This window comes from Oncorhynchus masou, chromosome 24 (genome assembly GCF_036934945.1).
Source record: "Oncorhynchus masou masou isolate Uvic2021 chromosome 24, UVic_Omas_1.1, whole genome shotgun sequence".
Classification (NCBI taxonomy): Eukaryota; Metazoa; Chordata; class Actinopteri; order Salmoniformes; family Salmonidae; genus Oncorhynchus; species Oncorhynchus masou.
Genome location: NC_088235.1, coordinates 61,582,456 through 61,597,755, shown reverse-complemented (window position 1 = coordinate 61,597,755; position 15,300 = coordinate 61,582,456). Strand labels below are relative to the sequence as shown.

The 15,300-nt window shown below is 42.3% G+C and overlaps 1 protein-coding gene across 1 annotated transcript in view; it reads left to right on the top strand.

The window, feature by feature from the left end:
• Positions 1 to 15,300, top strand: part of LOC135512437 (serine/threonine-protein kinase 32C-like) — a 94,124-nt gene that overhangs the window by 34,782 nt on the left and 44,042 nt on the right. The window contains exon 2 of the mRNA XM_064934464.1: positions 4,360 to 4,415. Within this exon, the coding sequence (XP_064790536.1) occupies positions 4,360 to 4,415 (56 nt within the window). The remainder of the gene's footprint in view (positions 1 to 4,359; positions 4,416 to 15,300) is intronic.

Sequence of the window (15,300 nt, the reverse complement as noted above, 5' to 3'; positions counted from 1 at the left end):
GGTGGTCAGCCTGCCACGCAGTTTCCTCGTGGATTGCAATGTAATCGGCCATAATCGGTGTACAAAAAGGCCGTTTTACCGATTGTTAAGAGAACTTGAAATCCTCCCTAATCAATTATGTACTTTTTACTCCATACATTTTCCCTGACACCCAAAAGTACATTTCGACAGGAAAATGGTCCAATTGACACACTTATCAAGAGAACATCCCGGGTCATCTCTACTGCCTCTGATCTGGCAGACTCACTAAACACAAATGCTTTGTTTGAAAATGATGTCTGAGTGTTGGTGTGTGCCCCTGACTATCCATCAATTTAAAAAACCAACAACATGGACTACTTTTTCCACCTCCGACTGTACTGAACTATACTCTACTTCAGCGGTTGTCAAAGTGGGGTCCAAGGGGGTCCTCAGCCAGATCTCAAAATATGTGAATATTAATGATTATTACTAACAACAGAATAATCACGTTTTGACCAAGGGATCCGTGGAATAATTATATTTAGAGTGTGTAAAACAATACAATGTAATATTATTAATCTACAATGTACACTACCAGTCAAAAGTTTTTAGAACACCTACTCATTCAAGGGTTTTTCTTTATTTTTACTATTTTCTACCTTGTAGAATAATAGTGAAGACATCAAAATTATGAAATAACACATGGAATCATGTAGTAACCTAAAAAGTGTTAAACAAATCAAAATGTATTTCATATTTGAAATTCTTCAAATAGCCACCCTTTGCCTTGATGACAGCTTTGCACAATCTTGGCATTCTGTGTATGTTCTTAACCCTGGGCAACATGGGCCTGAGATGTTTACAGGGATATCCACAGTACTCCCCCAATTATACATTTTTCAACTCAATACTATTCCCCGAAAATTGTGTGGAATTGCAGGAAATTAACTTGAAAAGTGCAACATTTTCTCTCTGATGCCAAGGGCCTTTAAGGCCAGGCACCACACGCAGAAATTACTTTTTGCATCTACCTATCAATTTTGAGATTTGTTGGTATTTTAGTCCATTTTAATATTAGTATTTTCAAAAAGTAAACATAAAAATGTCAAAAATCGTGATAAATGTATATCTTCTTTATTTTGTTATACCGCCGTCATCAAAATGGCATGACTTTTAACCACTTTAAAATGGACTTGCATCCATAATTTCAAAGCTCACTACATTGAATTACACATAATTTAAAAGACAATTCCACAGAGAATGTAACAAACTGTACAATACCGTATGTAGTAACTTACTTTGAAGAGATGGTGATTGGGTCTAAATAGGTGTTGGGCATTTGGTAGTCTGAATTCAGTGTACATTAACTACCATTTTCTGAAAGTCTGACTCTTCCCAAATGCTTTCCTCGGCTTCAGAAGGCACTACATTCACCAAATTGTGTGTGGTTATCCAATATATTCTTGAGACTTGACCAAAGGAAAATGTCCGGAGTTTCTGGAACAAAATGAAACCAAACTGACTTATTCCAGTGACCTTGAAAAATGGATTCGCTGAATATGCAAATAATGTGCATATTTAATGCCATTTTTGTTTGCACATTTTAATACAATATTTCAGACACATTTTAATACAAAAAAGTTTGTTTTTTAAATTCTACATTCAACTGGTAAATGTTGACTATAATATGATTAAATACATTTAAAAAAATCCCTATTGGGGTGTGGTGCCTGGTTTTAAATGTTGGTTCGTCCTGCCATGCACTGCCAAAGTCATAGTAAAACTCCTTTGTATGCTATTTAACTCGCTCAAGTTGTATTTTGATTATGAGGGGGTGCCTGATGAATTTGCTATCGCAAAAGGGGTCCCCGGCCCCAAGAAGTTTGAGAACCCCCTACTCTTCTGTGCTGTACAGTATTGCACTCTGCTGAGCTGTACTGTACTTTGATGTAGACATCAATAAATTCATTAAAAATTCTACAATGTGATTTTCTGGATTTTTTTTCTCATTTTGTCTGTCATAGTTGAAGTGTACCTATGATTAAAATTACAGGCCTCATCTTTTTAAGTGGGAGAACTTGCACAATTGGTGGCTGACTAAATACTTTTTTGCCCCACTGTATGTAGATACTCCATAAAAAAATAAGCAGTTTCCAGCTATAATAGTTATTTGCAACATTAACAATGTCTGCACTCTATTTCTAATCAATTTGATGTTATTTGAATGGACAATTAAAAAACAAGGACATTTCTAAGTGACCCCAAACGTTTGAACGGTAGTGTATATGTACATATAGTGTCACGGCTTTCGTCTGTAGAAGGAGGAGCGGACCAAAATGCAGCGTGGTTGTTATTCATTTTACTTTAATAAAGAAACTGTACACGAATAAACTAACAAAACAACAAACGTGCGAAAACCTAAAACAGTCCTATCTGGTGCAAAACACAGAGACAGGAACAATCACCCACAAACACACAGTGAAACCCAGGCTACCTAAATATGGTTCCCAATCAGAGACAATGACTAACACCTGCCTCTGATTGAGAACCATATCAGGCCAGACATAGAAATAGACAAACAAGACATCCAACATAGAATGCCCACTCAGATCACACCCTGACCAACCAAAACATAGAAACATACAAAGTAAACTATGGTCAGGGTGTGACATATAGGTAGAGATAAAGTGAAATGGCAACAGGATAGATAATACACAGAAGCAGCAGGGTATGTGATGAGTCAAGAGTTAGTGCAAAAGGGGTCAATGCAGATATTCCAGGTAGCTATTGGTTAACTATTTCACGAACTATTTAGCGGTCTTATGGCTCGGTGGTAAAAGCTGTTCAGGAGCTTGTTGGTTCCAGACTTGGTGTTTTGGTAACGCTTGCTGTACGGTAGCAGAGAGAGAGCAGTATGATATGGGTGCCTGCAGTCTTTGACAATTTTTACATCGCATTTTGCCAGGTCTCAGTGCATGAAATGCAACATCAACACACAGAGAGACTTGAAGCCTAGTGCATATTCTGCATGATAAATTCAACTCACGGGTGTGGATAGGATGTTTTTCCCTGTAAGCGATCTAAGACTGGAATTCCAGATTGAATCAAATCAGCAAAATAGTGTTTACTGTTTTATGCTACAACCACTTTACAGAGCCCCAAACTATTGTACAACATTATTTGACTCAGGAATAGAAATATGTTGTTTAGCCCTGTGTGACCAAAACGTGATTATTATTATGAAAAAATTGGTCCTGTCTGACGTTTCTGTGCACCTATCCATTTCAATCATCTAGTTACATTACGAGTACAGTCATTTCCTCCGTCTTCTACACTGTTCCTGTTGCCCCTTTCCTCTGCTGTGGTTCTGTCTAAGCACTGCCATATGAAAGGATTAGCTATGTACAAAATGTTGAGCGGGAAGAATCCACGGAGGATTAGCTTGTCTTGCAGAGCAAGACATGCAAACCAGGCCTGATGCCTTTTGTGTGGCGCCGCTGCAGTACCCTCTCAGGAACGGCCTGTGTGCCCAGGTCTGATCTGGTGGGTGGCATCGTGGGCATAAGTTAATAACGAGGTGCCTGCTGAGGGGGGGGAGGAGCATCAAGATATCCCTTCCCATGTTTTATTGTAGACTTGGCACTGTTATCTGTGCGTGGTGTGTTGGAGGCAGAGGAACTTTTTAAGATAAGCTGGGCAGGTGAGTCAGAGAGAGGTCTGCTGACCCCCTCCTGTGCCACTGTTAGCTGCTGGGCACACCTGGGCTTCACACACACAAACAGAGAGCTCCCGCCTGGCACACGCCACAGGGTGAAGCCAGTGGAGGCCCCTCATGACACCCACACAACATGCACTCCAACAGGGCAGCAGAGGCACCCTCCAAGCCCCCCCTGGGCCTTGGCCCATCATGACATACCAGTCAGATACACTGTAATTGCAAATGTGTGGCTTTCAGTTACACTTAGTTTATTTTCCATCTTCAACATCACAGCGGCATGATCCTTTTATTACTGCTTATCTGCAATGGAGAATGATGCCCGCATCACATGGGAGCTTTGCCAAATGATCCACATTCCCAGTTACAATACCAGGGTTACAGTAAGCTCATTATTTTACAGCAATGGATAAGGTTGTACTGTGTCTACAGTACAATAGCATACTAACAGGATCACGCTAGGCTTTAGAAATGGAGATTGTTGGCTGTAGATGTTTCTGTAGTAATAACCTGAATTAACCGTGTCCCTGTTACTGTACCTCTGATGTCCAAAGTTGTTCTCAAACTGCTGTCAAAATGTTAGATGCTACTACTGCACGACACCAACAAAGCAACTTATCGCCACCTTTTTACCTTGTCTGTTTTTTTGCCAGTGACAGATTTTCTTTTCTCTGTTTTCACAGTAACCTTTGACCACTTCCAGATTCTCCGGGCCATTGGGAAGGGGAGCTTCGGAAAGGTAATGAAGCCAGAGCTCTGACTCTACTCTCTATCTGCTCTTTGTGCGTACATGTGTTCCTGGGAGGAGTGACCGCTACGCAGCTCGAAGGCTTGGGGGAGATCCAGTACCTCCAACCAGCCAGCTACAGATATGTGTGTGAGCTTTGCGGGCAGGCGGTGGCTGCCACCGCTCAGGACCCTGGGTAACTCTGTGGCACTAATTACCCCCTACAATCATTATCCTCAACGAGGAAGCAGAGACGGTCTGGTAAAGTGGGCCTGAAGTAATTACTTTTGAATTCTGATTAATCTAAACCGCAGCAGTTAATTAATTTAGCTGTGGCTGCATTTTTGTTTCTTTTAAATGTAATCTCGTGTCAGCTGGGATGTAAGTAGATTTGACTCGCTGTCTTATATCTAATTACAGACAATGTAAGATAGCTCAGATTGTTGTTTTGCTCAATGCTTATCTTTGTGTAATGAAATGCCAATAGGGAAAGTGCGTGCGTGTGTGTGTGTGTGTGTGTGTGTGTGTGCCCGTGTTGTTTTGAAACTAAATACCACAACTCTTCAAATCCCATCTCAAGTGACATTATGAGTTTTGATTGGTACTCTAGTGCAGTAGACTCAGTTGAGTATAGTTTGCATTTGATGTGTGGAGAATAAATCAGCATGGTCATGCACAACAATGTTTGTATCCAGCCACTTTATAATCATCAACGATATAAAAGGAGGACTGTGGTTGTGCTACGTCGGTTGAAACAAGCTTATCTGCAGTTTGACTCTAAAATATCATGACGACTGATATTTGTTCATTATTCTTGCTGTCGACGCAAGCCCCTTTGCAATCTTTCCGCTTTGCTCTCATCAAAATCTTTTTTGGGGGGCAAAATAAGTGTCTCTTCTATACAGAAAGTCAGCCCCGGCTGCAGAATACATTACCATCTGAATTGATGTTCATTTCACTTATTGCTTCTTTCCCTCAAGCTGCTGTCACTACCCTTATGATGTTAGAGGGAGTATGAAATCCACAGCACCCAGCCAGGGCTTTAAAGGCTGAGCCATTAGACACAACAGGCCATAGACTAGTGTCCAAAAGGGTATTACATATCACTGGATATGAAAACCCAGAGGGAGACGAGCCCTGACAGTTATGTCTCTCTCACATACGTACGTGCTGACACGCATGCCTGTATGCACACACACTCATGGGTACACACACATACACTTTTACAAGCATTAAACACGTACAGTTGAAATCAGAAGTTTACATACACCTTAACCAAATACATTTTCACAATTCCTGACATTTAATCCTAGTAACAATTCCCTGTCTTAGGTCAGTTAGGATCGCCACTTTATTTTAAGAATGTGAAATGTCAGAATATAGTAGAGAGAATTATTTATTTCAGCTTTTATTTCTTTCATCACGTTCCCAGTAGGTCAGAAGTTGACATACACTCATTTAGTATTTGGTAGTATTGCCGTTAAATTGTTTAACTTGGGTCAAACGTTTCGGGTAGCCTTCCACAAGCTTCCCACAATAAGTTGGGTGAATTTTGGCCCATTCTTCCTGACAGAGCTGGTGTAACTGAGTCAGGTTTGTAGGCCTCCTTGCTCACACACACCTTTTCAGTTCTGCCCACAAATATTCTATAGGATTGAGGTCAGGGCTTTGTGATGGCCACTCCAATACCCTGACTTTGTTGTCCTTAAGCCATTTTGCCACAACTTTGGAAGTATGCTTGGGGTCATTGTCCATTTGGAAGACCCATTTACGACCAAGCTTTAACTTCCTGACCAATGTCTTGAGATGTTCCTTCAATATATCCACATAATTTTCCGTCCTCATGAAGCGATCTATTTTGTGAAGTGCACCAGTCCCTCCTGCAGCAAAGCACCCCCACAACATGATGCTGCCACCTCCATGCTTCACGGTTGGGATGGTGTTCTTCGGCTTGCAAGCCTCCCCCTTTTTCCTCCAAATATAACGATGGTCATTATGGCCAAACAGTTCTATTTTTGTTTCATCAGACCAGAGGACATTTCTCCAAAAAGTACCAACTTTGTCCCCATTTGCAGTTGAAAACTGTAGTCTGGCTTTTTAATGGCGGTTTTGGAGCAGTGGCTTCTTCCTTGCTGAGCAGCCTTTCAGGTTTTGTCAGTATAGGACTCGTTTTACTGTGGATATAGATACTTTTGTACCTGTTTCCTCCAGCATCTTCACAAGGTCCTTTGCTGTTGTTCTGGGATTGATTTGCACTTTTCGCACCAAAGTATATTCATCTCTAGGACACATGATGGCTGCGTGGTCCCATGGTGTTTATACTTGCATACTATTGTTTGTACAGATGAACGTGGTACCTTCAGGTTTTTGGAAATTGCTCCCAAGGATGAACCAGACTTATGGAGGTCTACAATTGTTTTTGGAGGCCTTGGCTGATTTCTTTTGATTTTCCCATGATGTCAAGCAAAGAGGCACTGCGTTTGAAGGTAGGCCTTGAAATACATCCACAGGTACACCTCCAATTGACTCAAATGATGTCAATTAGCCTATCAGAAGCTTCTAAAGCCATGACATAATTTTCTGGAATTTTCCAAGCTGTTTAAAGGCACAGTCAACTTAGTGTGTGTAACTTCTGACCCACTGGAAATGTGATACAGTGAATTATAAGTGAAATAATCTGTCTGTAAACAATTGTTTGAAAAATTGCTTGTCGTGCACAAAGTATATGTCCTTACCGACTTGCCAAAACTATAGTTTGTTAACAAGAAATTTGTGTAGTGGTTGAAAAACAAGTTTGAATGACTCCAACCTAAGTAAACTTCCAACTTCAACTGTAGATGTTACCAAGTAATTGGCCTTCAGGTAACCTTGCTTGTAAGGCTTGTAAACTGTAACGTGTTTGGTAAGTTGGTCTAACCTTCAAGTGAATGTTTGTAGCCCACATCGGGCATGGATGAGATGTTAGTACTCTGAAGCAGACCTGGGTTCAAATACTATTTCAATTATCTCAATTACTTTCACATACATTTTGAGTATTTCAATAAATTTTGTTTGAAAAGACAAGTACTTGAATAGAGGAATATATTTGGAAATACACTTGGAAAGTATTGGCATGTATTTGAAAATACACTGACTCAAATACACTCCTATGCATTTAACCCAGATATTTAGAAATAGTATTTGAAATAAGTATTCAAATAGCCTACTATTTATAGGAAATTATTAGAAAATGCTTTTAAATACATCCAATAGAAGTAGTTGATTCGGGACACATTATTTGAAAATACTCAAAGTATTTAAATAACAAATAATCAAATACACATGTATTTAAACTAAGTTCTACTCTGTTGTTAACTTTGATTTTTAGTATTTTACCCATAAAGCACGAGTCCTCTACCTGTGGTGTTTTTTGTCATTTATCATCTTTCATCCGACTCTTTGTGTGTGTGTTTGCAGGTAGGTTGTAGATAACACTTCCTTGTAGCTCAGGGTATGATTGTAGATATGTGATGGGAAGGTTGTGCAGGCAGACGGACAGAGGGACATATAGCTCAAACACTCGGACTCAGACTTCCAGACCAAGTTTGAACAGTTTGGAGGTCATCTTGCCTCGACCATGGGGAGTTGTGTGATGTAGCTGCACTTGGTATGCATGCTATTACAGAGTAGCATGGTCTTGCTACCAATAGGGGACTGTCATACGGGAGAATGTGCTGACCGTGTGTTTGTGTGTGCTTTGAGGTGTGTTTTGTGGTGTTTGGGGTTTCACAGCACGAATGGGTCTTTTCCTCCATGTTTTATACCAAAATAGTCCCTGGCGTGTGTGTACTTGTGCGAGCCAGGCATGTGTGGGGAGCCCGCCTGTGGGGAACGAAAGGAGGCTCTCAGTGGGAGAACTGTTTGGAGCTGCGGAACCCCACCGAGACCACCTCTACACTGGCTATCTAAAAGACATCCTCTTTGGGCGCTGATACAGGCTCTTGTGCCTGTCCGCTCCTGCATGCGTACACACCCACACACCGCTGCTGTCTGTAGGAGTGGCTGCCTTCCCATCTTCCTGTGATGGGTGGTAGTAATAGAGGAATTGGAGAAGGAGAAAGGTCTGATTATTTCTCCCGGTCGCGATGGAGAGTGACGCCGTCCTACTTGTGAGGCCGAGCAGCCTGCCGTCCCCTATGGCGAGGGGAAATGGCCCACATACGGGCTGCGGAATAATTGCCTCTCCCCCTGTTGCTCGCTGAGCTCTCTGGTCCAGGAGTGGTCCATGGCGCCACTAGACTCATTAAGGCCCTTGCGACGGCTCTGTGTGTGAGAAGAGACTCCACATAAAGCCGTCCCAGCGTGGGGACCACCACCTGAGACGGTGACAATAAGACAGAGACGGCTCCTTAATGGCAGCAGGTATAGATTGACAACAGTCTCAGCCTCTCAGTGGAGAGCAGGGCACAGGAAGGTCAGGGGAGAGATGTCAGCGATGTCACAGAGCTTGGTTAAGGTTGCGTTGACAGCAGAGCTCAGCTGGTGGATTCACAATGTAAAGGTCCCTCTCGAAGTGCTGTGCAAAGACTCGTTATGATATGGCTCCTGTGGCGGACTGGCAGTGACAGTGAGCGGAAACCGAGAGGCAGGGGGACCGGAGGAGGGGGATAACAGACCAGAGAGATAACATGGAGAGAAAAGGACACACAGATGGGACACGCAGACAGGTAGGGTTTTTTTGCTGCTGACGTGTCTGTCAGATTGTACGGTAGGTATCCACATTGCCTGTCTCCAGAAAGGTCAGGGTGATCACTGATGACAGGTCTTTGTGACTGGTTCTATATCAGGCGGAACAGCAGGATATGGCTGTGTCTGAAATGACACCGTATTCCCTGTACAGACCGCTACAATACCCCATAATGTCAAAGATATATTGTGTTTTTAGAAACGTATACAAGTGAATGAAAAATTAAAAGCTGCCTGTCTTGAGTCAATAAGTATTCAACCCCTTTGTTATGGCAAGTCTCTAAATAAGTTAAGGAGTAAAACATTTGCATAACAAGTCACATAAAAAGTGTGCAATAATAGTGTTTAGCATGATTTTTGAATGACTACCTCATCTTTGTACTCCACACACACATACAATTGTCTAAGGTCCCTCAGTCGAGCAGTGAATTTCAAACACAGATTCAACCACAAAGACCAAGGAAGTTTTCCAATGCCTCGCAAAGAAGGGCAACTTTTGGTAGATGGGTAAAAAATAAAAAACACACATTGAATATCCCTTTGAACAAGGTGAAGTTAATAATTACACTTTGGATGGTGTATCAATACACCCAGTCACTACAAATATAAAGGAGTCCTTTCTAACTCAGTTGCCGGACAGGAAGGAAACTGCTCAGGAATTTCACCACAAGGCCAATGTTGACTGTAAAACAGTTACAGAGTATAATGGCTGTAATAGAAAACTATTGATGGATCAACAATATTGTTGTTACTCCACAATACAAATCGAATTGACAGAGTGAACAGATGGAAGCTTGTACAGAATACAAAACATGCATCCTGCTTGCAACAAGGCACTAAAGTAATAGTGCAAAAAAGATGTGACAAAGCAATTACATTTTTTCCTGATCATAAGTGTTATATTTGGGGCAAATCCAATACAACACATTACTGAGTACCATTCTCCATTATTTCATTCATAGTGGTGGCTGCATTATGTTATGGGTATGCTTGTAGTCGTTAAGGACTGGAAAGGTTTTCAGGATAAAAAATAAATGTAGGGACCTCCCGAGTGGCGCAGCGGTCTAAGGCACATTATTGCAGTGCTAGAGGCGTCACTACAGACCCAGGTTCTATCCCGGGTTGTATCACAACTGGCCATGATCGGGAGTCCCATAGGGTGGCGCACAATTGGCCCAGGGTTAGGGGAGGGTTTGGCCGGTGGGGTGGAGTTTACTTGTCTCATCGTGCTCTAGCGACTCCTTGTGGCGGGCCGGGCGCCTGCAGGCTGACCTTGGACGTCAGTTGAACAGTGTTTCCTCCGACACATTGGTGCGGCTGGCTTCAGGGTAAAAAAAAAAATAGAAATTTAATAAATTTTATATTCAGGCTGTAACTCAACAAAATGTGAAAAAGGGGTGTGAATACTTTCTGAAGGCACTGTACATAAACAGTGAGTAAATAACAGTATACACAGTTGAAGTCGGAAGTTTACATACATTTAGGTTGGAGTCATTAAAACTCGTTTTTCAACCACTACACAAATTTCTTGTTAACAAACTATAGTTTTGGCAAGTTGGTTAGGACATCTACTTTGTGCATGACACAAGTAATTTTTCCAATAATTGTTTACAGACAGATTATTTCACTTATAATTCATTGTATCACAAATCCAGTGGGTAAGAAGTTTACACACACTAAGTTGACTGTGCCTTTAAACAGCTTTAAACAGAATATTATGTCATAGCTTTAGGTGCTTCTGATAGACTAATTGACATCATTTGAGTCAATTGGAGGTGTTCCTGTGGATGTATTTCAAGGCCTACCTTCAAACTCAGTGCCTCTTTGCTTGACATCATGGGAAAATCAACAGAAATCAGCCAAGACCTCAGAAAAACAATTGTAGACGAGTCCTATATCGACATATCCTGAAAGGCCGCTCAGCAAGGAAGAAGCCACTGCTTCAAAACTGCCATAAAAAAGCCAGACTAAGGTTTGCAACTGCACATGGGGAGAAAGATCATAGTTTTTGGAGAAATTTCCTCTGGTCTGATGAAATAAAAGTAGATCAGGATGCATGTTTTGGAAAAATGGGGAGGCTTGCAAGCCGAAGAACCCCAACCCAACCGTGAAGCATGGGGTGGCAGCATCATGTTGTGGGGGTGCTTTGCAGCAGGAGAGACTGGTGCACATCACAAAATAGATGGCAACTCGAGGAAGGAAAATTATGAGGATATATTGAAGCAACATCTCAAGACATCAGTCAGGGAGTTAAAGCTTGGTCGCAAATGGGTCTTCCAAATGGACAATGATCCCAAGCATACTTCCAAAGTTGTGTCAAAATGGCTTAAGGACAACAAAGTCAGGGTATTGGAGTGGCCATCACAAAGCTCTGACCTCAATCCTAAAGATAATTTGTGGAATGAAAAAGCTTGTGCTAGCAAGGAGGCCTACAAACCTGACTCAGTTACACCAGCTCTGTCAGGAGGAATGGGCAAAAATTCACCCAACTTATTGTGGGAGGCTTGTATTATTCTGACTTCACATTCCTAAAATAAAGTGGAGATCCTAACTGACCTAAGACAGGGAATTTTTACTAGGATTAAATGTCATGAATTGTGAAACTGAGTTTAAATGTATTTGACTAAGGTGTATGTAAACTTCCGACTTCAACTGTAAATGGATTATGAGGTGACCAGCGTTCAATGACTGTATACAGTGCATTTGGAAAGTATTCAGACCCCTTGACTTTTTTCACATATTGTTACAGCCTTAATGGAAAATGGATTTAATATTTTTTTCCCTCATCAATCAACACACAATATCCCATAATGACGAAGCAAAAACAGGTTTGTAGAATTGTTTTGCAAATGTATTAAAAATAAAAAATTATCGCATTTACATAATTATTCAGACTTTTCACACAGTACTTTATTGAAGTACCTTTGGCAGCGATTACATCCTCGAATCTTCTTGGGTATGATGCTACAAGCTTGGCACACCTGTATTTGGGGAGTTCCTCCCATTATTCTCTGCAGATCCTCTCAAGCTCTATCAGGTTGAATGGGGAGCCTTGCTGCAAAAGCTATTTTCAGCTCTCCAGAGATGTTTGATCGGGTTCAAGTACGTGCTCTGGATGGGCCACTCAAGGACATTCAGAGACTTGTCCCGAAGCCACTCCTGCATTGTCTTGGCTGTGTGCTTAGGGGCATTGTCCTGTTGGAAGGTAAAACTTTGCCCCAGTCTGAAGTCCTGAGTGCTCTGGAGCAGGTTTTCATTAAGGATCTCTCTGTACTTTGCTCCGTTCATCTTTCCCTCTTTCCTGACAAGTCTCCCAGGGCTTCCCGCTGAAAAGGATTCCCACAGCATGATGCTGCCACCACCATGATTCACGGCAAATGATGGTGCCAGGTTTTCTCCAGACGTGAGGCTTGACATTCAGGCCAAATATTTCAATCTTGGTTTCATCAGACTAGAGAATCTTGCCTTTTGGCAAATTCCAAGCGGGCTGTTGTGCCTTTTACTGAGGTGTGGCTTCTGTCTGGCCACTCTACCATAAAGGCCTGATTGGTGGATTGCTGCAGAGATGGTTGTCCTTGGTACCACCTCTCTGACCAAGGCCCTTCTCCCCTGATTTCACAGTTTGGCCGGGCCGCCAGCTCTAGGAAGAGTCTTGGTGGTTCCAAACTTCTTCCATATGAGAATGATGGAGATCACTGTGTTCTTGGGGACCTTCAATGCTGCAGAAATGTTTTGGTACCCTTCCCCAGATCTGTGCCTCGACACAATCCTGTCTACGGACAATTCCTTCGACCTTATGGCTTGGTTTTTGCTCTGACATGCACTGTCAACTGTGGGACCTTATATAGACAGGTGTGTGCCTTTCCAAATCATATCCAATCAACTGAATTTACCACAGGTGAGTTTTAGAATACAGCTGTAACGTAACTAAATGTGGTAGAAGTCAAGGCGTCAGTACTTTCTGCACTGTACATGTGACATTTTTGCAGGGCTGAGTACCGGGCAGGTAGCAGGCTAGTGATGGCTGTTCAACAGTCTGATGGCCTGGTGATAGATGCCGTTTCTCAGTCTCTCGATACCGGCTCTGATGCTCCTGTACCGTCTATGTCTGCTGGATGGTAGCAGAGTGAACAGACCATAGCTCTGGTGGCTGAGGTCCTTAATGATCTTTTTGGCGGACTTCCTTTGACACCGAGTGCTGTAAAAACCTGGAGGGCAGGCAGTGTTCCCCACGGTGATGCGTTGGGCTGACCGCACCACCCTCTAGAGAGCCTTGCGGTTGATCGGGGTATAGTTGCCATACCAGTTGGTAGTACAGACAGACAGATTGTTCTCCATGGTGCTTCTGTAGAAGTTTGTGATGGTCTTGGGGGCCATGCTGAATTTCTTCAGCCATCTGAGGTTGAAGAGGTGCTGTTGTGCATTCTTCACCGAAGTGTCATTGTGATTGGAACATTTCAGGTCTGCAATGATGTTCACAACAAGGAACTTTAAGCTTTTGACCCTCTGCACTGCGGCCCTGTTGATGTGGATGGGGGTGTGTTCCCTCTTCTGTCTCCTGTAGTCCACAATCAGCTCCTTTGTTCTTTTTTTTGCGTTGAAGGAGAGTTTATTTTTCTGGCACCACTCCTCCAAGGCTCTCACCTGCTCCCTATAGGTTGTTTTGTCGTTGTTGGTAATCGGGCCTACCACTGTTGTGTCGTCAGCAAACTTAATGATTGCGTTGGAGTGGTGCGTCGCCACGCAGTCATGGGTGAAAAGGGAGTACAGGAGGGGGCTGAGCACACATCCCTGTGGGACCCCTGTATCCAACCTAACATACTATTACAGTATTGCAAGGAACGGTTTGAATGACGAGAGATTAGTCATTATATTTTTTCCAATTAATTCCAAATATCCCAGCTAAAGCGTAAAGCTGTTTTACTAAGGGTTTTCTTCTCACACAGCCATAGTTGTGCGAGACGAATAGTAGTCTATAATTTATTGACTGCTGGCAGGCTGTTGTTTGGACCTCCATACACTTATATCCACAGGATGGTGTGAAGGAACTAGTAAGATGGGAAAGCTCTTTCATCCTTCCCCGGCACTAGGAGGGCGACAGTTCCTGAGAAAAAAAGGTTTCCTGTTAAGCTCTACTATCTCGCTCTGAGGCCAAGCTCATGCAGTCAAATGGAGGCTGTTTTGTTATTAATGACTATGGCAGCCTTAAAAGTGCGTCATGTAGCTCTGAAAATGGCCCCCAAGCTCGGTAAACATTTTCCTCCCGCCTGTCACTAGCGATATAAGGGAAGATGGCGAGGGGGATGAATTAAATAAAGGGGATTATTTACTCTTCTCTCTGTGACTGACAAGTTCATCAGAGCCTGAAAACATACAGTATTTGCCTTGCTCATCACTGCATCTCGACAAAACAAGACAGCTAGAGCCCATGTTACATCCTATTGTTTGTTTGTGTGTGTGTCTTGGCGTATGTTATTTTATGCTTACATCACTCTGTTTCAATTACATCCTACTTCTGTTTGCATACAGTATGATATGCGCTACACTATTATACTAACAAAACCAAACCTATCCCTCTCACGCAACACCCCGCCTGAAACCCCAATATAAGATGTTGATATACAGTATGTGAGCACTTGTGTTTCCCCAGAAACAGGAGCACATAGTTTAAAAGTCAGTTTAGGGTCTTTGAGGAAGTTCTTCCCTCTCATCTCTTAAAGCAGTGGTCATCAACTGGTCAATCGCGACCGACTGGTCAATCTTCAAGGCATTCCTAGTCAATTAGCAAATATTTCTGTAGAAATGCCAACAATAAAAGCCTTGCACTTCTATTTTTTTTTGTCATGCACTGTAGGTGTTCCCATTTTTAAATATAACATTTTTCTGAAGGGGCACACTCCACCTACCCGATTGACCAGGAGAGCTAAATCAGGAGAGGTAAATCAAGTGTGCCTTCTGCGTTGGCCAATCGGATAGCTCAAATCACTGTGCCTACAACTTCCACGACCGCACAGCAAAGTTTGATACTAGCCTTCCTGAGATGTAATAACTTTTAAAACCATGATCGGGGCGAGACTGTCAAATAATACAGCAAAGAGCTGCTCTTTTTGAGTCACTTCATGTTTGTTTTTATTCAACACTTTTACAAAACTTAAAACATGCTTCTCCCTAC